Source organism: Malurus melanocephalus, unplaced genomic scaffold (genome assembly GCF_030028575.1).
Source record: "Malurus melanocephalus ecotype Western Australia unplaced genomic scaffold, MMel_1.1 scaffold_448, whole genome shotgun sequence".
Classification (NCBI taxonomy): Eukaryota; Metazoa; Chordata; class Aves; order Passeriformes; family Maluridae; genus Malurus; species Malurus melanocephalus.
This window is the reverse complement of record NW_026623680.1, coordinates 134,560-159,220: the sequence shown is the minus strand read 5'-3', so window position 1 is coordinate 159,220 and position 24,661 is coordinate 134,560. Positions and strand designations below refer to the sequence as shown.

General features: G+C 37.6%; 1 protein-coding gene across 1 annotated transcript in view; it reads right to left on the bottom strand.

Annotated features, from left to right (window-relative positions):
* RPGR (retinitis pigmentosa GTPase regulator) overlaps positions 1 to 24,547 on the bottom strand; it is a 37,039-nt gene extending 12,492 nt beyond the window's left edge. The window contains exons 1-7 of the mRNA XM_057380343.1: positions 24,492 to 24,547; positions 22,104 to 22,229; positions 15,547 to 15,639; positions 12,899 to 12,961; positions 11,213 to 11,371; positions 9,571 to 9,720; positions 3,161 to 3,319 (exon numbers count right to left, since the gene is read on the bottom strand). Coding sequence (XP_057236326.1) covers positions 3,161 to 3,319; positions 9,571 to 9,720; positions 11,213 to 11,371; positions 12,899 to 12,961; positions 15,547 to 15,639; positions 22,104 to 22,229; positions 24,492 to 24,531 — 790 coding nt within the window. The 5' untranslated portion in view covers positions 24,532 to 24,547. The remainder of the gene's footprint in view (positions 1 to 3,160; positions 3,320 to 9,570; positions 9,721 to 11,212; positions 11,372 to 12,898; positions 12,962 to 15,546; positions 15,640 to 22,103; positions 22,230 to 24,491) is intronic.
* Positions 24,548 to 24,661: the final 114 nt, after the last annotated feature.

Here is a 24,661-nt window from a genome sequence, read left to right as displayed (position 1 = left end):
TAATATGTACTTTCTACCTTTTACTCTGATACTTGTTGGACAGATTCCAAACAGTACCTTGATTTAATAACYCAGACAACAGTGGTTCTTACCATACATAATTGCCAGTAGAATAGATAACAATCATAAAAAAGAAATCAAATGAAGTGCTTTGGAATAGACTAATTATACATGAGAGTCAGGAAGAAACTTGCCTTGTACTCTGTAAGATAACCAAATTATACTTTCTTCTAATTTGATAAACCCTAAGTAGAAATGATGTCAAGAAATTAGCCAAGATGTGCAACAGTTTCTCCATATGACATTTTCTCCTGTGCTACTGCTATGTTAAATGAGATAGATGAAGCAGRGGAATATTCAATAGTCATATACTCAATTCTTGTTTCTTGGGACTGAAATGTCACATCCTTAAAAACTGCAAAGACCCTGAAAGGATGAAAACCACATCAATATRTATTGTGCTACTAAGGGCAAGCAGCACCCATTTTCATGGAAGATGACACATGAAATTTAGAATTTCTTCAAATTTGTATGGCTTTCTTGATTTATGAAAATGAASTTAAAAGAGGTGTAAATGTTTCAGYTCCTCTTTTGAGATATATCATCAGAATTCTCAATTTCTGGTCACACCACTTTACCTCAAGATGCAATTCAGGACTGATTTCAAGTGAAATTTCTGATTCAAAGCCAATAATGTATATATGTCACACCCACTTAAAATTATTAGTATCTGTATCTATCTCTTTTCACTTTTTTTTCATAAATTTTGCTTTGAGTCAGAACATTTTCTCTATGTCAGAACTTCTAATTATCTTTCATTTAASATATTATTTCCACTATCCTCTACTCTTTCATTCCAAGTGTCTTAGTCACAAGTTCATAACTGTAACCTTTCTAATAACAGCTGAATCACATTAAGAAAAAGCATCTATTTGACTTTTCAGTCTTATCAAAACTATTCATCTTTAGGAAATRTATTTTGTTGAGGTTTTCCTCTTTTTATGACTCAACTAGATCATCTRGCAATCAACACTTTGATCATCAGCTGCCACCTCAGCCAGCACTGAATTTCTTTTTTATCTTCTCCTACAAAATCTATTTCTATAAGCAAGTCACTCTTACATACATACATACTTATTAGGGTATTGTCTTCTCTGCATTTTTTTTTCTGTGGCATTTATATTTGCCTCTGTTCTAGCTCTTGTACAGGTATCACTAAAATGATGATGGAATCAAGGTCTGGATCTTTCTTCTAAATCTCTATAACAGTCAATTAGTTTTAATGTTTTTTTTTATCACATGAAATGCCATTAAAATTAAATATCTATTGKTTKAATTCAGATTTATGTTWMAAAAAWWAWWAAWWAWKRWWAWCAAAYTCTTTCAACAAAACTTCACTTTATWATCCATAAAATAATGCTATGATTTACACATTTCTTGGTCCCAAATTTATGGCAGGTTTTTCCCTAATAATGATAATCTGATTTCACATTAGGAAATYTACTTTATGACGTAGAATATTGCCAGGGTAAGACTGTATTTTGGTGGAAAAAGGGAGACAAAGGCATTGAAATGTAGACAAATTGTTGCATTATTTCCTAGATTGGCTACTGCTATTTCCTCTTCATAGTTTTCCCAAAGGAATTTTAACCTACCCAGAATCTTGCAACTGGAATCATTCACACATAATCCTTCTCGGCGTTTCACTTCCACCTTTACTCTTTCCAATGGTTTGCAGTACACCACCGCATCACATTACTTACAATTTCCCTCAGTTACATTTTCAGTTTATMTTTTAGAAAGTTTGGCTACATAACCTTGAAGGCACATCACATGATTGACAAGAGACAACTGTATAAAATCTTCAGAATACAGATTTAAGGACTGAWACGTTTGCATCCAACTTGTTCTTATAGCTTTTGCATTTTGGTAGGGAGATACTACAGGCTACACAGTTTTACAGATATTATATAAATTACAAGCTAAAGCTGATATTTTTTGAACCATGTGAGGGTGAAGTCAAACTTACCTTTCCCGCTTCTGCATCACTATAGGTCAGRATAGAACTTGTGGAAAGAAATGGCTGGCAGTGTTTTGCACATATGTCTTGGAAAAGCTAAGTCACCACTGGCAGAGAACTATTTTGAGTTCAATAATACACACCATTTTCCAAGTACTATACWTGTGGCCCTGTGAACTGACATGTAACAGTTGTGTATTGCTGATTTTCATTACTTGTACAATATATCAAATATATGTGTCTGCACTATTTTCACTAGTTTCATATTTATGCTAAAGATTCTGCTCAAAGGCACAAGCAAATTCTGTATCACAATAAGAGAGCTTTAATCAATTTAGGCATCCAGTAGATAGTGAAGCTACTTGAAAAGTGACTTCCTACGTACCTTCCTAAATATTTGACATCTTTTAAATTTACTACAGAATGGAAGCTTTCCTCTAGAATTTCCCCCTCCTTACTGCAATAACAATCTCAAGCTCCTTAGAGGAAAGAAATATCAATCGTCTGTGTTGCATTAAGTGGTTCTGCYTTATTACAATTCCAGGAAGAAAGGCACTCAGCCTAGGTAAAGTTCTGTTAAAATGCTATTTATTTGAGCTAAGACTAGAAAGAAAAAAGATGGTGTCGATAACCTTCTGTCCCTTCAGATGTTGGAAATCCCAAACTGTGTGGAATTGAAGAGGACTTCATCAGCCACATCATGCTCTGTAAGTCCCATCCACAGAAGGTTACCCCAGTTTGGAAGGTTACCTCAACTTGAGCTCTTAAATGATTTTCTTACAAAAAACAACTCTGTACATCATTTATACTGATAAATTCAGCATTTTATATTGAATAAGAGGGACATTCACATGGGAACTTGCTGCTGAAGTTTCAGATAAAGGCAATGATGTGCAAGTGGTGTAGCCAGGAGCTGCMTGGAAGCCCCTCTGTTACAATCCCCTGGCCAAGGTGATCCTGTGGCCAAGGGACACGGGCACAGGTCTGCCTCAGCTGGGTCACACATGCATTTCTACCTCCTTGAAGTACAGTGGTCCCCCAGTGAGGATCACTACAGCATCCAGCACTTCAGTRGGATGTAAATGCTTTACACTGAGTTTAAATTATAGGGCTGTAAGAAAAGCCRATCAAATTGCATACCTGTCAGCACCACTGTGTGTTCTCCACCACAAGCAACCTTATTAACCTTCTCCACAATTCCCAGTACAGGCTGTGGGACTCTGTTGTTCTTCAGCTGTTCAGGCAATAATCCCAATTTTCCATTTGCTGCTTCTCCAAAAGTATAGAGCTCACCATCTGCTGTGAAAATACAGAACAGAGAATGGTTTCCAGCATGCACTCAGGAGCAAGGACGCATTGTCAAGACTGTTGCATAAAGCAGAAAAGTATGTGAACACTACAGGATAGCTGAATATATTTGTATAATGCCCAAGCTGTGAAAAACATTCTGTTTTGATGGGACATGAGGGTGCTAGATTTAGCCCCCTTCMAGTTCAGAATCACTACATATAGCCTGTGAGGAATGTAGCCAAGGGAAAAACAAAACCATATACATCCTGCTTCTGAGAGGTGGTAATACCCTCTTGAATCAGTATTTAAGTCAACTGAAGTTGCTTGCAAGAATCTCAACTTATTGAAACAGAAAATAATTTTSCATGGAATTCTGATAGAAAATCAACCTGCTCAACCTAGATCATCTCTGAGCACATGGTACAGGATTGTGTCCAGAAATGTCTGGAATATTTCCACAAAGGAAGACTCCACACTCTCTTTGGAYAACCTGTCCCAGTGCTCAGTCATTGCACAGTGAATGTCTTCCTTATGTTCAGGTGAACTTTCTGGGCATCAGTTTCTGCCTGTTCCCCTTGTCCCACTGCTGGGCACTACGGAACAGAGCCTGGTCCATGCTCTGATCCCTCCCTACAGACACTGACAGGGATGAGGTTTCCTCTCAGCCTTGTCTTCTCAAAGCTTTTTTAAATTCTTCTACACTCGTTTTCAAATAGTTTTTTTTTTTTTTGCAGTCCTTTCAATCTGTGTTTTTTAAGAACCAGGGAATTACATCAGCTGCAAAAAGTATATTTAATTTAATTTCCAACCTATGGACCCCATTTAGGCTTTGCTGTTCTGTTTCATTTCCTGTTTTAATTCTGATTTTTTTCTTACATCTATGTGCAGAAATACTCTGAACAGGATAATACTTTATAGATAATTGTAGCAGCATCAATTTTCTGTTATAAAACAGTAGCCCAATTTAAAAGAGAAAAACCAACTGCAATGTGAGGTTTTCTGTAACAAAAACATTCTGCTGACAAAAAGAGATTTTATTAGGCCTTTTCAGTGAAAAGAAGTACAAAAACCAAGGAAAAGAACCCTGTATTTTTTGGAAGGTAAGTATTATTTCAATACTATTAGATCAGCCATATATTTTCACAAAAAAGTTGAAAACCCCCAAAAGCACTAGGGAGATAACTACTTACACAGCTCTCTTTGAAGAGACCAGCAGTTCTTTTTAAACACTATTGCACTGAAAAATTAATCCAATCACTATCTAATTAATAGGATTAGAGATTCAAATGGCCAAGCTTCCCAAACTAATCAAGTTTATTACATTTTTTCAACTTAATAATCCAGCTAACAAAGATAAAACCATTTACCAAAGCAATTTTTGAATACATTACACATCCCTTTAAGGCAAATAGTGGTCTAAAAACTATGAAAAATAGCAGTGAAGCATAAAAAGAACCCAGTCAAAGCCAGATAAATTTTGAGAGCAGGATGTGTGCAGTTCATCTGCATGCTGAGGACRTGATGTACTGTGTGCAGTACACCTGCATTTTAAGGACATTCTGTTCACAACAGAACCTGGTTATTTAATTTTCTCCTCTCAAATGAGTCACACTCTCACATGTTGAACTTTCCCTAATGTGGCACATTTTCTATATCACTAAACTAAATCACACAAGCATGTCAAGGAAATGGACAAGTGAATGGAAAATTTCCCTCAAAGGAAAATGTGCATCTGAGATTAGATAAGAGACCTGGCTGGTGGCAAATGAGGGACAAAAATGAGTGGACAAAATAATTGGATAACTGTATGATTCCTTGAATAAATRAAGGAGAAAAAGAAAAATATTTATTCAAGACAAATTGGTTAAAGCTGTTTCAAACACTGAAATTTAGAGCATGGAAGTGTTTGTGGGATGAATGATGCTTAAAACCAGTCCTTAAAAATAATGACAAAATACATTTAAAAAAGGAATTCAAGGAACCTGCAAAGCTCTCTATGAAAAGATACCTTCTCAATAAGAATCTATCTTGACCTTGATTACAGTTACAATTCAGGCAGGGGTGTCATGGTTTTACTTGGTCCGATTTTTTGGTGGTGGGGGGATGGGATCAAGAAACCACAAAGATGGCTCCTGTGAGAAGTTCTAGAAACTGTMTYCTTCTTCTCTCCAGCAAAAGGAGTCCTGCCCCCTGTGTTTTAGAGCCAATCCATCATGGCTCTGAGGGTGATGGACAGGCTGACCATCAGGCCTGGGCCAATTGMACAGGTTGGTTACACCTCTGTGATGACGTATTAGTTAGTATTTAAGAAGAATTCAAAAAAAAGGTAGGGGTGGCCGCCATTTTGTAGCTTTAGGTTGTTARTATGTAGTTTTAGTTTCAAGCACTGGGGAAAAACAGAGCAGGAGGGTGAGGAGATGTAAGAAGAAAAAAAATGRAGACCAAAGATCAATAAGGAGAAGATGGGATTGGCTTGCTGTGCTTTTTGCTGTGGTTCTCGAGCATGGAGAAGATAAGTTGTTCTCGAAAAGGACTATTTCATCATTGAGAGAGACCTGAATAGGAAAAAAGAGAGCGACCTTGCTCTGAGGAAAAAAAACCTGGCCTTTGAGGACTGGACTAAACAGCCAAAAAAGGGGAAAGAGGCTTGGCCCCCCCCTCACGACATCTGAAGTAAGTGGATGCTTAGAAGAAGCTGTGCTCTGCCAGGAGGTTTGTGATAGTTGGTCTCACGCTGCTGAAACAATGCAGTTTGGCCTTGAAGGACATTCTTTCTTTTCTCCTAYGAGGTAAAGGAATCCTCCCTTGCTATTAGCAGTTATGCATTGACTRTTCTTAGAAAATAAAACTTCCACAGCGTGGAGCTGTARGAACACTTCTCCTATGGTGCTGGACGACAACCGTAATGAGTGGTTTGATCTGTGTTAGACTTTCATTCCTGTCCCGTGTGTGCGGAAAAACATGGCGAGGGAGAGGGAGGATCTGGGAAARAGACGGATCCCCGGAAAGGATAACAGGTGTCTTAAAATGTCCGGTTTTTATTTTTCTTCTCCTTGTAAGCTTCTCCCTCTCTCTCCGTTTTTTTCTCCCCRGTGCCGTAGTATTCTTAGTAGTTTGTAGTAATAAATCTATTTTGCAACTTAAGTTAHTCAGCCTGTCTGACTATTCTTTGGAACACATACGTATCTTTCTCTCAATTACGTTATGTTATCTGAAAGCCATAAATTTTCTTGTTAATTGGGCTTTCTGTTCTCCCTTCTCCCTCTCCGGTGGGGGGAAGGGAGATAACGTCCTGGGTGCAGTGCTTTTGGCTTTAGCACAGTCTAAACCACGACACTTTTCTGGTGCGTTGGCCGGGAAATTGGGAAAAATCAGGTTTTAAACCCACGACAAAGGGAAACACTAAAAGTGGTCTAATATATGCAATTTCTTTCTGGCTCCACAAATCTAATTCTGTTGTAGAACCCAGAGCAGTGGTGAGATACATCAGCTTTTCCCACTCTCCACCTCCTCCAGTGGGCAAATGAGCTTGCCAAGCTTAATGCTTCCTGAAAAATTGCCCCCTCCTGAGTGTGTGGTCACAGGAAAGTCAAGTAAAGATCTGTATAAGGGCTCAAAATTGTTCTTATAGCCTTCCACAGTTTGTTTTTCTGTTGCTTTGCTTGAGACATAGCCCTAATACTGGGACCCAATGTCCCAAGCCTGCAAAATGTAAGGAAAGGAAGGACACTGTGAAAAAATGCTCAAGAGAGCTGGAAGCTAAAGACTAATGACTTGTTCTTGGTGGAACTCTTTGAAGAAAGCCAGCAAAAGGGAAAGGGAGCAAACAMCCATCTTTCAAATACGAACTGAGTAATCAGACTAGCCCCTAATTTGCATATGGAATTGAGTTAGCCATTGCCTGTGCATGTGCCTAGTCTAAATTTCAGAAGAGTTTTTTTTAATTAAAAATATTCAGGATTTATTCTGTTTTTATTCTACAACTACTTTGGCATCAGTGGGGTCCACGTGGACATGGTAGAATACAGGTGAGTGACATGTTCAGCAGCTAAATTATTGTCTGCAAAGAAGGCCWTCTGGAAAGCAGATGTAAGAAAGATAGCATCATCTTTTTGAAACTAGAGATAAGAGACATTGCTCTTGGCTTTAGRGCAGTTAAACACCTTAAAGATAAAGCCTACTAAAAAAATCTTTTAAAACCCAGCTATATCAAAAAAAGAGAACTTCAGTTAAAAAAAGAAAAAAAAAACCAGCTGGAATCCATACTTCACCACTTTTTTATTCAATAGTCTCTTATTAATGAACATCCTGCCCTGGAGAGGGCACTCTGTGTCCACACTACGTTTTCTAGCACCCTCATTAGCCACCTTTTCGTTTTAACCCAGATATGCCTGTGATCCCAACAGTTTGCTCAGCCAGTGCACACTTTATGTCAAACACAAACATATTAAGAAAGGGAGCCATATGGTGCCACACTCATCAGCACAGCCTGACAGCATCTACCAAGTCTGAGATACTGAAACCATGTTACATTATTAAATATAGGGTACTATTTGATGTCTACAAATCAAAATGTAGTARTTCTATAGTATTCTAATAACTGATAAGTAACACATCCTGTGACTGYGGTACACTCAGAATAAAAGCATAAAGTTTGTTTTTAAACACTGTCTGCATACACATGGACAGTAGTGTAACAGAAGATAAATTCAGCAAAAGTACTTGGATGACCAATACTAAATTTTTATGGTTGCTGAAGTATCAGTCAAATAAACCTATCAGCCAGGACCCAAAGGAAGGTAATAAAAAGATTTATKCTTTCACCACAAGAAGTTCCATGTGTGTATCAGTAGCTTCAATGACTGAACCCAATTTGTGCAGGACTTGCAGATATTAAGGCTGAAAATTAAGATTTTCCATCTCATATTCAGCCTGTTCAATAGGAACAGGTTCAACAATTCCTCATTTTCACAGGTGATAACCAATACATCTTTCCATTAGTATTTCCATTAGTGCTCCATTTTTCTTAACCAGCTGCAACCCTAAGCCTTTTTTTCTTAACCCCTTGCATTAAAAATTTCCACTTCCTTAGGGCACTCAGCACACACTGTTCTCCCTTTACTCTTAGATGCTTGTCCTCAGCCCTTCTACTAATGAGAGTTTTTGTGAYATCCCACTCCACTCCTGGAGCTTCAGCTCTTGGCATTAAGGCAGAGATACACACATTCCTACTACACCCTTGAAGTAAGAATCCTTTTCCCCCCCCATTTATTCTGAGTTCAGGAAGCTGTGTTTTTCCTAACAGGTGCTGAGCTCCTGATCAGTCTCAGACACTTAATTCATTTGCTGTAATAAAGCATCTGTAATAAAAGTTGCACACTACCAGAATAACAGCCTATTAATATTTGTCCACTGTAGCAAGCTCTCATTCTGTTAACAGCATGTTCTTGGAGCAATATAGATATTGTATGTGGAAAAGTAGCATTTATCAAGTAATCTGGGAAAGGTAGCTGATGGAATAGCTCCTGGGTACCCACTAAAAGCTTTACTGTCAAAACTATTGATCCTTTGAAATCTTTAATTACTCTGAGGGGACCAAACAGTAAAGTTTAATAATGTAAATCCATATGGCTGAGAGGAATTCATAGCTGCTCATACATAGTATCATCAATTCATCCATACTGGCATTATTAAAAWATGAGTGGAATCTTCACTCTGGAARCCAGTGGAGAGTTGGGAAGAGAGAGGTGGAAAGCAATGGGGTKGTGTGTTTGTGGTTTGGAAATCAGACAACAGCTCACTGCAGCATTGCTTCTCCTCATGCCATCTACTGCCTGTTCAACTGACTTCAAAACTTTTAACACAGAACAACAAACCTTCTTGCACTTCTAACACATAGATTGTTTTTTTCTCATAACATAGCAACTCAGTTTGATATTTATATTTCTTGAAAAGATGAGAATTATTATTTGATCACCAAAAAAAAAAAGAATAATCTCAAGAAAAGTTGGATTTTTGGAACCATAGTATTAATCCACAGTATATGTCATAACCTTTATTAAAACAAACTGTGATATTTCATTATTTCTAATATACTTTTGCACAATAATGTGCAAATGCAGAAAATTAAYTGCAGTTTTTTCTTCCAATGTGGCTTTCTGTCACACAGCAGTTTTTAACAACTATGGTGTATTAAATTTSAAACAACTATTTGAAAACCACTATCTTGTCTCCACTAATCCCTATTCCCATTCTCTTACCTGTTATCAAGGCAGAGTGATAATATCCACAGGATACAGAGGAAATGGGTTTTCCAACATCCACTTTACAGGGAACACTGACAGAGGCTTCATTAGCCAGGCCAATCTGACCYTCTGAATTATCACCCCACACAAAGAGCTGCCCATCCTCTAAAATAAAGACATGGATAGTTAATAGATTAAAAAAAACCAAAAAACCAAAAAACCAAACAAAACACTAATTAAAAGTTAATCTATTTATTGAAGAGTATTTCAGAAACTCTGAGTATGATACTACTGAATGTCATGATCTCAGGGACACAAAATTGTAATATAGCACAATGCCAAAAGGAGTCAGAAATAAGAARGTATTCCTTAAGCTTTTCAAAAGTGACACAGAACACTTATGCATCAACTGATGTTAACCATAAATACAAACAGAAAAAGTACTATGTAAAAAAAAATTCCTTCTGAAAGGGGAAGATTGAGTGTGTGAGATTCAGTTGCCAGAAATCAGTACGAAAATATTACAGTGAATTTAAGGCATCTCATTTCTAGGTGCAAGCYACCCCTTTCCCATTCTTCCAGACTTATTCCCTGTTCTGATTTTGGTAGACATCCCACTTATTTATGCCTTATCTTTCAGCTCTCCTCACAGGTGGTTATATTGCCCAGGTTCATTTTGTTTTCCTTAAACTACTATGAYAGCTGTTCCACATTTATTAAGACCAGCTTCTATTGAAACAAAGACCAATGGCAACAGTAAAATAAAAAATAAAAAAMMAMMAMMAAAAAAAAGGAATAAYATGAAAAGTCCCTAGATTCTTCTAGAAGAGACAAGGTCTCCTCTGCATATTTCTTATTGGTGGGAAATGAATAGTGAATAAAAAAGTACCATGTACAATGCTACTGAGATGATGTTAGGAGCTAAAATAATTCAAAATTATCCTAAAAATCTCAGGAGCATGTCAGCAAATGGCACAAAAATCAAAAACTAAACAAGCAGGCTAGCATCTCTCACATGTTCTAAAATTAAAGCCTCAATAACTTACCCTAAATATGTACAGAAACAGCAGCTTTATAGCAAGACTCAAGAAATTGCATTATAGGGTAATGAAGAATCACCCATTCTTTATAGACTTTATATAATGTGGTATAAATTTGGCACTTAAGAAACAGGGGAGAGGCTCAGCCTCTCCCAGAATTAGTCAGGAAAGGCCCAGATGTGCAGCCTGTACCAACAGAGAATAAGAGTTGCAGTAAGAAGTGGAATTAGAGATAATTGATTTTCATAAGATTCATGTTTTGYAGCTGCCTTCCCTGGAAATCAAACTGCAGATCTTTTCCATTTTCATTGTATTCATACTGTTCCTCCTTTGTAAGGATTTCTACTAAAATARTCCAGACTGAGCTCCCACTGTAGGCCATTGATCATGGAAAAGGTCTACTTTCACAAAAACTGTAAGAAGTTAATGAGACACACACCCCTTACCAGACTGTGTTAAAACAGGCAATTGGCTGTCCAAACATGACTGTGGTTACCAAGGGAAGAAGACAGTGAGGATCAAAAATGTACCCACRTACACAGTCTGCTGGAATAAATGTCTTTCTGGAACACCAGGCTGGACACACATAAATAGATTTTACCAGCAGTTGCTCTTACCAGTTACTGCTGCTGAGGTGTATGATCCAGCTGATAGTTGCTTGATCTTGTGCTGGTTGGTAAAAAACCTAATTAAATGAAATGTGGTCCTTTCCTCTGTRTCACCTAATCCCAACTGACCTTCACTGTTTCCTCCAGCAGCATAGACATTTCCTCTTTCTGAATACAGAAAAGCACATGTAATACACAATGAACAAACCAGAGCAAATAATTTAATTTTCAATGGAAAAAAACATCACAGAAATGTTGGGGTCTATTGCCCTGAAATATCCTCCAGCTGAAATCAACAGTTTTTGTTGCAGTTAGCAAGGTTTTCCTGCACACACTTGGATCAGAACTTCCTAAAGGCCTTACATGTATTTAGACTGCATTCCCCACTATTCTGGGGAATGATCAAAAAAATAAATATGATTGGAAGTTCTGCAAAAGCTCTGAGAAAATGACTACATGGTAGYCCTGGCAGCCAGAAGCAGCTCTTTCCACAAATAATGTATATTTAAAGATAAGCAGGAGGAAAAGAGTGAATGAGAAAAAAACCTGAAGCTGTATTAGTACGTAAATTGAAGAGATTTATAACTTGAYAGTTTTGAGTATTGTGAATGAAATGTATTTTTCTTAACTTTTTATTAGAAATATTTTACTTATTTTAATATTTAARTAACTTCCAATTTAATCATCCAGATATTTTGTTTTACAATCTTGATGACAGGTATCTTCAACTTTAAAAAAAACTTTAAGATTTATATTTTTAATTTTAGTATGTTGCACATCTAAAGTGCTCATCTGTGATGAAACAGATATGGCCTATTATTAACRCAAACTCAGACAGAAATGTGATAAATAAACTGACATATAATTTATAAATAGTCCTTGCTATATAAATGGCCACAAATCATCTAGCCAGTGTGTATGCCAAAGGTAACTAATATGTACCCTATGCAGTCTTGCATACTCGATTGTTATTAAAATGTTCTGTTTTATTCTAACAATCTTATTTACAGTACTCAGGGTCTCCATATATATAAACCTCCTAATAATCAAACAATTTTCTTTATAATATTATTGAAAACTAAAGGAATGCAACCACAAAGATAGCTATTTCATKATATAAATTATAGAAGCATGACAAGAACCCACATAAATTCTCTGTATACTGTCTCTCTACAAATTTATTTTTAAGCTTAAATTTGYAGTTTATTTATTTATAGCTTAATAAAGCAACTTGTCATTGAAACAGTAGATTATGCTGTCTAACCAAAAATGCAACAAAATTCAAAGACTTGAAAACATTCAGTTCTACTATATTTATTCAAATATATAYCTTCACACTAACAAAGATTATTTATTAAAGGTAAATTTAAGTACAGAAAAATATACAGATATAAAAAGAAYAATCTATCTTTACAGGCTTAAGTGAAATATTAGTAAATGTTAACCACACCTCAAATGCCAGCAAGAAATTTTTCCATGTATCTATTACTAGGAAACTACTATAWAACATTAGTTTATAAATTCATTGACTCAGAATAAATCAAACAATTCTAAAAAACTGGATATCAACCCCCTAAGCAGTCCTATTTTTATATCTTTTTCCTTCCTCTGTACTCCTGGGGTTCCTAATGYAATTTGGCATGAAAGCAAAGGAAGCAACATATCTTTAATATGTAYGAAATAGAGGTTACATACCTGTGTAAACTAAAGTGTGGTTTCTTCCACAAACAGCAAGTTTTGGTTTTTCTGGTTTTAAAGCTATGAATTGAAACCAAAGAGGAGGAAAAGTTACAAAGAAGCTGGTAGMTGGTTCAATTACAAAATGCTATATGCTCTAGAGGGAGCTCTGATTTCTTTTTTCCACATTTTTACCAACAGAATGATTACGAGATTCATTGCCCATTTGAATCTAGCACGACTTACCAAATCAGTATTCCCCCAAGACAAGAAAACAGGTCAGACATTAAAAACTTAAAACAYTCCAGTTAACTTGATGATGGTTACTTCATCCCAATGCCACAGTCCCTGGAATTTACTATTTATGGGATATGCCTCAAAGAATRTATCAAGTTGCAGGATAAGATTAATGATTTAAGCTGTCTTCAGTTTTCAATAACAATACTATTCTTAGTTTCCTCTTACATTTGCCCCACTATTGAAAATCTTTGAAACCATATTGTTCCTTTGTCTTTCCATCCCTACCTCCCTTCCTTGTGCTCACATCCCTTTTCTGCTCTGTTCTGATCTCTTCCTGATCACTGAACTCAAYTGCAAAGGGCAGCCCTACCTGGACTAGTGCCTACATTTTTTTCATRTGTCATCCTGTCTCAATTTCAGATGAGTTACCACAAATAAGACTGCCATTACATGCATTTCTCTGCAGTCTGGGCACGTTGAAAGACTGGGAATGTATGTGATGGAAGTCAAGAGTTATTTTGGTGGGAGAGAGAATACAGAGGTTCTTCTTCTCCCATGACAAGTGCTCTCCATTTCAGACAAAGAGAGGAAAACAGTATCCCTGACTTTTCCATCCTTGTTACAGTATTGTTCTTGTCAACAAATTATTTTCTCTCAGTCATGCCCATGTACCCTTTATAATGCTCTAAAACCAGCAYTATTTTTACATAATAAATCTTTAATTGCTTTTCCACTGCACTAGGCCATGACAAAGCCAACAACAATCATCCCTTTCACAAACCCTTTTTCAGTCCTTCCGGATCAGCTTTCATCAGCTCTTTAATATTCAGATTAAAGTTCCATCCAGCAAGTCACCAAATAAATCTCTACTRAAGCATAAACTGCCTCTGGTCTATCACACAGACCTAAATTGTCCAAATTCAGCTTCCTGCCTCTCCTATCCAACACCTTACTCTACCATCAGATTGGAACCATAACAGTTCCAATGGTGACTTCCTCCTACACTTTTTATATCCCAAAACTCTCCTACACTCTTTATATCCCAAAACTCTGTGTTCAACTTCAGAGATTATCTTAACCAGCTCTTCAGAAGCCTGTGCTTCCTAATCTGTATTTTATGAGATATGCTGTTTACAATGCTGCGGGTGATTTTTCATAACCAATTTCATTAGTCTCTAATCAAGTCCCAGAAATAACTTTCTCAGAAAACATGGAGTCACAACTATTTGGCTCCATGCAGAAACTGAAATGTGTCATTGCAACCCCATTCCCCAAGACAAATAATGACTAAAGGCTAGTGGGAAAAGCTCCAGGACTTCCTCCTGCTGCCTATTGCCAGGAGAAAAAAGATACCCTTTATAACCTTTTTCAATGGATGCCAGGTCTGGTTCGAATTGCTGTCATCTTCCCTTCATCTTTAATTCTCCATTGCTAKTTGACAGTAAACCCAAAACTAGAAACCAAATCCATTTAAGCCAAGGTAAGAATCAATCTCACACATGGCTGACAGAAGCTGTGAACCTGAGAGTTGCATTCTCCCTCTGAAGTGAAGGACAGTAGAAWAAACTAAATCAGGAAGAACAGAATTTGAACAAGCACGATAATTTGCTTTTAACAATAAGCTAACAGATCGATCTGCTGGCAGAATAGTGAAGATAAACATTTAATGGTGAAAAGCAATGTGTTAATGGGATAGATCTGACTTGACATAAATAAGGAGATAGGGAAAAGTATTGACTTAGCTTTGTTTGACAAGATAAAAACAGCTAGGAAAGATCAAGAAGAGCACAGTGCAATGAAAATATTTTCCAACACACGAAAGAATGCAGGAATTTATTTTACTGCCTCATAAAAATGTATTAACATTCATGCCCTCTTGGGCATTTCTTTCTTACACTTGTTAAAAATGTAGCAGTACTTGTGAAAAGTTTCTGAKAGATTTTTTTCATTTGCAAAGTTGYTAAGACAATAGTGACACAGAGGATACACCATGCTGTACACCAGGAACTCTGGTTTCCAACACATAGACAATGCAGARACCAAGCATCTGATTATTGCCTGCAGAAAAAAATGAAGATGTGGTTTCTCAGAAAAGACAAATATAGCACAAAAAATCAGAGCCTTCAAAAATGACAGGATTCTATGTATCTGAAGTAATCTTTAGATGCAAAAGGACTCAGAATCTCAAGTGATRGAAAATCAATCAGGCATCCTTTCGAGCTACCTTCATGATCTTGTGCAGTAATGATTACATGTGATGAGTAAAGATGGTAGAATCAGTTATTTTGGAATTGCATTCCATGAAGTACCTTTTCACAAGGGTCTCCTTTCAAAAAGACCAAAAAAAAAAAAAAAAAAAAAAAAAAAAAAAAAAAAAAAAAAAAAAAAAAAAAAAAAAATAAAGAAAATAGAGAAATCAAACAAACCTTTAACACACGTTGGTTTGCTGACAGTGTTCTTTGATCCCAGTCCTAATTGGCCCCAGTCGTTACTGCCGAACATGTATAGTTTACCTTTCCCTGAAAAAAATCAAAGACAGAATCCATACAAGTGTTTGAATACCTCATTCAAGACAAGACGGTCATTCACTGACAATGCTATTTATTGCTTCATTTTAAACATAAGGTTTAAGTTTAGGCAATTCAATCCATAAGYGTAAACAATAATTAATATCCTCATGATTTTTCAGTTCAAAAAGAGTAATTGCCCTGTTTAACTAAGAAATCCCCAGCCAGAAGAAGAAACATGCTTGTCTTTAATGACAGCACAGAGGAAATGCTCTTCAGAAAACAAGATGTTGTACTCTTGGACAGATTCTGCAGTTCAGGAACCACAGTATCTATAGGYCCCCTTATGAAATAACAGAACATTTAACTATGTACCCACATCTTTTACCCCAAAGACAGGAAAAATTTAATCTCATTTTTTTAACTACTTCGCAATGCTGTAAAGTTTCTACTGGGAAAAAAACCCTTGTTCCAACAGAAATCCTTGCAAAACAAAATAAACTGATTGGTCAAAAAAAAACCCAACCAAAACCAACCAAACTCACAACAAAACACCTGCCCCAAACCCCCACCCTTTTACAACTGTTAAAAGGAGTTYGTTTACTTTAGATAAAGGTCTGGGGAGCTTTGTGCATTAGACTCCATCATAATATTGTCACCCTAAATAGAAATTTGGTCATGGAATTTGTCTCCCTAGCGACCCACAATTATCACACGATCACAATGCAAAATAGCAATTCCATATAATAATACCAGAATAATATGGCTGTTTGGAACTTCAGCATCGTAGGTTCCCAATAAAAGTTCTAAATGTAATTTATGGATACTTTGAAATGTGGTATTGAAATGTTTTAAATATAGCAACAAAATCCTATTCTAATAAAAATATCTATATATTTTCCTAAATATAACCACATATTTTTTTAAAAACATGAACCATTGTTTAACAATAACCAGTATCTAAAATCCCAAACAAATTKTAAGATTTCACAATTCTTGGCACATGGGGCTATGTGTCAATATTATGACTTTCCAAGAAAGCTGGAAGGGAAGAAAGTCTGAGGTCAAGTTCATGCTCACAGTGTTCTACTAACAACATTTATATCTCTATCCTAATTTTGATAATGCAATCATGTCAAACACATGCARTGCTGTCCCTGACAGCAAACACACCTTAATGGAAAGGATTTTTATCAGCAAATTACATCTATCCTATATTGGTATTGCTTCCTTGTATCCTTGCTTTACACTTTCTGCTTTCCTAAGACAGCAGTAGTTCTGTGGGARTATGATGCCAAGCTGCCCTAATTCAATTTAAGCACTTTCTCTTTTATCCATGCAAAATTCAAACAGGTCATGCTTTTCATCCTATAATCTGCTGGGGTTTATATCAGTCTTTAAATTCTCAGGCATTGCTTTGTAAGTCAAGGAGCTTAATAGATGAGAGGAATTTTTTCATATTCTTTTACAACTGAGTGACAGTCTTTTTAATTTCAGKTTTTCTAGGAGTATAACTGAAAAGAAAAAAATCTGGCAAGTAGTTAATTCAGGCAGAGAATGAGAATTAACAGGCACTAGAGAGGAACCTAAACAAATGCCTGTAATGAAATAACATTTCTCAGTCTGCATAGCAAATCAAGCTTTGGAAGAGACATGATTCAATCTTAGCTGTCCAAGAAATCCAATATAATTTTGCATGCAAAAGGCACTATTTTCAAAACTGCATGCTGAGATATCCCAGCCATCACACAGGTGCACTGAATCCAACAGCAAACAAAATGGCAAGGATCAGATTTCAAAATTTCATAAACTCAGATTGCTGTTGGTTTTTTTGCTTCCACTTTGGTGCTGTCATCCAGATGTGGCCATCTGCCAGGTGGAATTGCTTGCACAGGRCAGGTCCAGCAGAATAAGATTATGACTGGCCAGAAGGGAAACAACAGAATATAATGAAAAGGTCTACTCAGACTGTTTGGTGATGAAAACACACTTTCAACAGCAGTCTCCACCTTTACCCTGATGCAAAACTGGAGTATTTCTCCCAAGTATGTTTTCTCTGGCAGGCACACCAGCACATTTCACCAACAGTTATTCAGGGATACCACAGAAGCCAAAAGACACTTTCATGTTTAGCAACASAGGTTTTATGGGACACTTCAGTAAGACAGCATCTCCTACCTCAATTCTTGTGAATAGTTGCTATCACAGCTGTATTTCCTGGCACCCTACCATTCATGTGCACCTCTGGTTCATTAGGTGCTTTTAAAGGCATTCAKTGAGCAGCTGGAAAATACCAGCTGAAATCCCATATGTTTTGTCATAGCAGGATGCCAAGTATTCTAATCACCTACATTTAAAGGTATGTWTTACATATTCTCCTTGTTTTCTAAATTATATTAGTGAGGGAGAGAAATAAGATGGGGAGATGATGTACAGACTTTGAGYATTTACAACAATTTCCTACCAAGAAACTAGATCTGAATAAAATATAAAATATGTACAGAGTATCATATGCCAAGGCACCATGATAATTTTTTAAAATTATTTTTATTTGAGTTATTTAGTGAATAAACTATGTTAACARTAATTTAAAACTTATATACAAGTCAAATAGATCCCAGGAAAAKAGGAATGACATCAGTTTTGTTAGGCAAGTCATGATATTCTCAAAAACTTTATTGAGTAACAGGAACAGTCATGCTTAGGACATTTGGCATCACACAAACAAACCAGCACAGTGTGTTGCTTGCTCACACACACCAACACAAATGTGTACTAATCTTTCTCATCCTCCCCTTACAGTTGAGGCTAAAGATCCTGTGCCATGTTCTGATGATCTGCTCGTAAACAGGTAACAAAACACCTGGAGAGATTCCAAGGTCTCTTTGTTGAATGTTTAATGCCTTACAAAACCTGAAATTTTGAGTATACTATATTCTTGTGGTTTCATATGCATCTCTTTTGACTCCCACTTTTACAATTGATATTTCTTTCTTTCCTTCTGCCTTCTTGTGTTGGGGGCTTCAATTCTCTGCAGAGCACTGAGTTCAGAAAAGGTGTCTTCATTCATCAGCATTTCCCCCTTGTGAACAGGATCGGTGTCTTTGATTAARTGTGGTTAAGCTGCCTAGGATACTCTAATCAAGGCAAATAAACAATAAGACAGCTGTTAACTTCAAGAGTTTTGCAGGAAAGAAAATTTAATAGGTGTTGGAAGGAGATTCTTAAAAGTACGCATATCATCAGTTCTTCACAGCAGCTTCCATGAGAATGAATTAATTTTTTTTCCCAAAGCCTGCAGTTATGGAAGATGGAGGGAATGGACTGTCATTATTCTTGGGCCAAAAAAAGTAAAGAAATGAGGCAAGAACCATTATTAAACATTTTACAAGTGATGCTGGAATATATACTATTCATGACTGCATTAAAGACCAAAAGAAGACCACTGCTTAAAAAAATTCCTGCTTGGAATATTTTAGTCAAGGTTATGCCAATGGTAGACAGCAAAAGAATTATGAAACACAAATTTCAATACTWAACTTCCTTCCTGGTGCAGGAAACATTTTTTCAACTAGCTCAACAAGCCAACTCAAAGTCAGCAAGTAACTATCACAGGTCTTTTCTATTCCAACATACAGACATAGCATGTAAATAAAATTTTGGATTATTAACTCCCAACCTAGAAAGGCAAAGGATGGAGTGCTTTATACTTCCTTTACATTTGTCTTTATAAAAGTCATATGGGACTATTGATGCTGGATTAGATGAAAGAAGTAGTTGAAAGGTTCTGAATATTTTGTTTGAATGCTAAATATTTGTTCTTATACACTTTCTTCATTAGTATTCAGTCAACATTTGGTGCTASATGTAGCTGTTTCTCCTGCCCAAATCCAGCATTAAGGAGTGATTTGTAGCAGTTTGGGTGACTGATTTACTTACGATCACTTTGGGTGACTGTTAAGATATGTTAGTGTAAAACTGGTATTTCTATGTTTTAATCTATCTCATATTCCCAGTGTCCCCTACAAATATAGCCCTGGCTTCCTCTTTCAAGGTGTGGAAAAAAAAAGTGTGTGGGGGAAAATTTGTGACATGTAAATAAAGACTGAAAATAAAATGAAGCATGCATTCACACACACCTGCTTGAGATAHTTTTCCTTCCTCTGTGATGTTTGTCTTTTTTTTCTTCCAGGTCAGGTTCGGCTGAAGAAGCTCCTGGTTTCCCACAAGGTCTGCACCCTTCTCAGTAAACTCATCTCATTATCAACATGCACTTCTGGAGCGTTTATTCCAGGTGTTACTGCAGCTCAGGGTCATTCACCAAGGGCTTAATTTCACTGTCTCATCCAACTCCATCTAACTGCAGAAATGTGAGGTGCACATGGACATGCACAGGTGTGAAGAATAAAAGAGGGACAAGTGCTTTTTCTTTCTCTTCTTCACTTGTTTTGCAAGACTTGCAGTTTTTCTACCTTTGCTTGTTGTTGATCTATACTTTACCCTCACTTTTGTCTTTACTTACAATGACCAAAAAGACCTTTTGCTACCAAAGTCTTTTTCTCATGCTTCTACAGTTCTTGCTCTGCAAAAATTTTGAGGAAATAAAGATCTGATTATCTAGAAGCTTCCCTGCTGATGTACCTGCCCCCTACAACACCTAGGCAAGCTACAGAGACATTTTTGAAACAAACAGCATATACTAAAATAATGGAGAGAAGGGGAAATAGCACAGAAATGGTGTGGCATGAAAAACTATGCAAGCTAAYTTCTTCAAAAGCTTTATTTAAGTGGTCACTATTACAGTGATGTGGGAATTAGGGGATTGTGGCTGACTGGGGTAACAGTGCTGGCACAGGCACATGCTGTGARGAAATTTAAATTGACTGGCTTAAACATAGAACTATACCTGTGTTATTTCAAACTGGGTGTCRACATATAAAAGTATATATAAAAAGAAAATGCTTAAGGAAAATGCCACAGTGCCCCAGGCTACATCCAGTTTAATTTTATGYAACAGGTAATTTAATATCAGTGGTTCAATCCAAGAAAAAGTGTCAGGCTTTGTTCAAAATAAACTATTAATGTATAATTAGTTTTCTGTGAAGTTAGGCTTGAAAAATTYATCATATAATTTCACCCAAGTGAAACCTGAGTGAACTCAGGGTGTTCTTCAGTCTACTAAATCTACAGCCTTTTTTATCATGCCTGGAATACTTTTTTCTAAAACTCCAGCATCTTCAATTTTGCTTGTGAACATTGCAAGAAACCCACAGGAAATTATTTAATAAGCAATGAYCAATGGGATATTGATGAGGAATAACTACTTTCAAATTTAAAAAGTACTGAAAACACGCATATAATTTTTTCAACAGCAAAATCTTATTATCTGTCAGCAGTTGATTGTCAACACAATTAGCACACRTGCTCATCAACAGAAAAGTAGTCCCTTTCATTTAAAATAAATCGAACAAATTCTTTAATGAGTAYTGTTTCTATCATTTCAAAGAGAAGAAAAAGGCACTAACTATGCTTCYTCTATTACACTGGAGTTTCTTTGAATGCTTTTCCCATTGATTTCTGATTTTTGTAGGATTTTCTGAAGTTTATTGAGTTGCTCTTGAAAGGGTTATTTTCATCYGAGAGTTAACAGTAATTCCAATCTTCATTAAAGAGATACAATTCTATTTATTGTTTCAAGCAGATTTATAGTGAAATTGTGGTGTTCAACAGACAGTGTTACTTCTAAGATACAATATATCTAACATACTAAACATTGTCAGGTTTATGAGAAACATTCAGCCTGAACAAAGTTATGCTTGCTTTAAATCCTGTGATACACTCAGTTATTACAATATCCTTCAAGACAGTTTTTGGGCATATCTGGTAAAAACCTGGAGTGAGCTCACACTAACTCCAAAGGCATCCAACAGTTCCCACAGAACAGTCCTGTCTCCCCTCCCAAACTTCAATTAATATATTACCTCAAGATGCARATAAGATCCCTGACTTTCAAAGGTGTCCAATAATATCACGTTTTATCACACAGATCAGCCTCACTACAAGAAAGACATTGAGGGGCTGGAATGTGTCCAGAGAAAGGTCTGGAGCACAAGTCCTATCTGGGGAGAAAAGGAGGCTCAGAGAAGACCTTATCACTTCTCAAAGGAAGTTRTAGCCAGGTGGGGGTCAGCTGCTTCTCCCACATAACAAGCAGCAGGATGAGAAGAAAAGGCCTMAAGCTGTGCCAGGGAAGGTTTAGACTGGACATTGGGAAAAATTTCTACATGGAACAGGACGCCCAGGAAAGTGGCTGAGTCACCATGCCTGGAGGTGTTTAAAAGATGTGTGGATGTGGCACTTGSGTGTATGGTTTRGRGGTGGACTTGGTGGTGCTGGGTTAATRGGCAGACTTGATCTTAAAGTTYTTTTCCAACCTAAACAATTCTGATACCATATCCTCCCTTTCCAATACTGACCTGTAATAATAGCTGTATGTTCATCTCCGCATGATATAAGTACAGGCTTGTCATTTTTGAACCAGAACTTGCTAGGAATATCTTCTGCAAATTTGCTTTTCCCAAATGTGAAAACAGCACCTGATTCTAAAACACAAAAAGATAAGTGTCAATTTTAGTGAAAGCAAATTTTGCCTCACATATTTTGAAATAGCCATGTTCTATCAATGCAATCACACACTTTATTTTCTTATCTTTCYCTTCTTTCTTCTCTCAGCCTTCAAAACATGGATTTTTCTCTCATCCTTCAAAACAGGGTYATTTCACCTGAACAAGAGGAATAATTTCTCTCCTGTGCAAGTAGCAGAGCACTGGAACAGGCTGCCCAGAGAAACTGGAGTCTCCATCTCTGGAGATATTCAAAACCCACCTAGACATGATCCTGTGCAAGCTCCTCTGGGTGAGCCTGCTTTAGCAAGGGGGTTGGACTAAATGATCTCCAGAGGTTCCTTCCAACACCAACCATTCTACAATTCTGTGATAAGACCATGGCCTAAAATATCCAAACCAAACCACCCCAAAATAAGTCCAAGCAACTCTTCTGCCTTTGTAACCTGCCTGGTTTTCTCAATTTTTCCCACGTTCAAAAGTGCCAGCAACATTGTTTCACAACACAGAATGTTAAGTTTTCATTCACCTGTTGGTTAGGCATGTGACTTGACATAGAAATACTAATTCTACACAAAAATGAATGAACTTACAAGTGAAATAATTAGTCAAAATCCAGCAGACAATGTAGCAGGCACAATTAAACCTCCTATTTTAAAATGTCAAAACCTGTGTTTGTAAGTACAGAATCTTTTTAAAAACAAAAAAAAAGAACAAAACAAACCTTTTCCTTGTAAATTTYGTTAACATGTAACAAATGTTAAGATACAAACACAATAACAGACTTCTTCTGAAAATTACTTTTAGATACCATAGCACATCGACTTTCAATGAAAACAATCTCAATCAACAATATGCACCCCTTCTCCAAAACCCAAAACCACTCTCTTAGACTGTAAATTTCATATTAATTTGAAAATAATWATTTAATGCAAAAATTTCCCATATTTCCAAAGACATAATTTTATACATATGATGGAGCAGACATGTATTATGTCACTAGAYGTGTCTTTCACTTTTGCAACAAGCTTTGTGCAGACAAACTCRAGCTTTTTAAAGAGTTGAGTTTTTCCTTCTTTTATCTAGTCACACCTACAACTACAGATAAGCTAAACAGCATCTGAAAATGCTATTTTATTTTAAGTTTTAATCTCCAGTCAGACAGCCATGCACTTCTGAACTTGCTTAGTGATCTCTTTGGCACTTGTGCCTTAGAGCTCTCTGGTTCATTTATTTTCCCTTCAGAAGGGTTAGCATAGGGAAAACATAGGTATGTTCTTCATTTGATGCATACAAAAAGCTGACAAATTTTCCAACTTCCTTTGTATCTCATTCATTGGACTAAGGCATAACATTTCACAACTGGATACAACTACTGTGCCCAGTTCTGGCTCCTCAGTACAAGTGAGACATGCAGCTGATGAAGTGGGTCCAGAGGAGGGCAATGAGGATGACTGGGGCACAGGAGCATCTCTGTCTGAGGAAAGGCTGAGGGATTTGGGCCTGTTCACCCTCAAGGAGAGAGCTGAAAGGGAGGGGACCTTACTAATGTGTGTAAATATCTAAAGCAGGGGAATACCAAAAGGATGTAGCCAGGCTCTGCTTGGTGGTGCTGAGCAACAGSACAAGAGGCAACGGGCRGTAATGGATGCTCAGGAAGTTCCAGCTGAGCATGAGGAAGAAAYTCTTTCCTGTGCAGTGATTGTGCATGGTGTGGAGTCTTCTRCACTGGACCTATCCCTGAACYGKCTGGACACAATCCTGTGCCATGTGCTCTGGGATGACCCTGCTTGAACACGGACCAGATAACCCACGGTGGGTCCCTTCCAGCCTGACCCATTSGGTGATTCAGCGCTGCCATCAGTTTGAAACTGAATCCCATAGACTCAGTCAGTTAAATCCCACAGGACACACACGAGGCGTTTGTTGTCCCGGCAACGATCAAACGTTTAAACATTCCTTTGGGCCAAACCACGCAACAAAACAACTATAAACTCTCAGAAATAACCGCGAYCCCCCGAGTGCCCGGCGCTGCCCCCTGCCCCAGCCGCTGACCGGGCTGCCCCGTCCGAGCTCTGACGGCAGCGGACGCGTTTGTCCCCASACGCCGCAAGGCACGGCCCGGCGCGGGGCCCGCAGCCGGAGGGAGCGGGAGGAGCCCTGCGGGGGTGAAGCGGGCAGGGCCGGCACAGACAGACGCGTTCCCCCCGGGGTCCCTCCCCTGAGCGCGGCCGCACTCACCGGGCACGGGCAGCTCGGTCCCCGCGGCGGGCGCGGCCATGGCGGCCGGGAGGAGGCGGCGCCGCGCAGCCCTGGGCAGCGCCCCCTGGCGGCCGGCGGGAGCGGCTCCGGGCCCGGCCGAGCGCTGAGGGTGAGCGGTGCGGGGGGAGAGAGAGGCTTTGTGCGGGGTG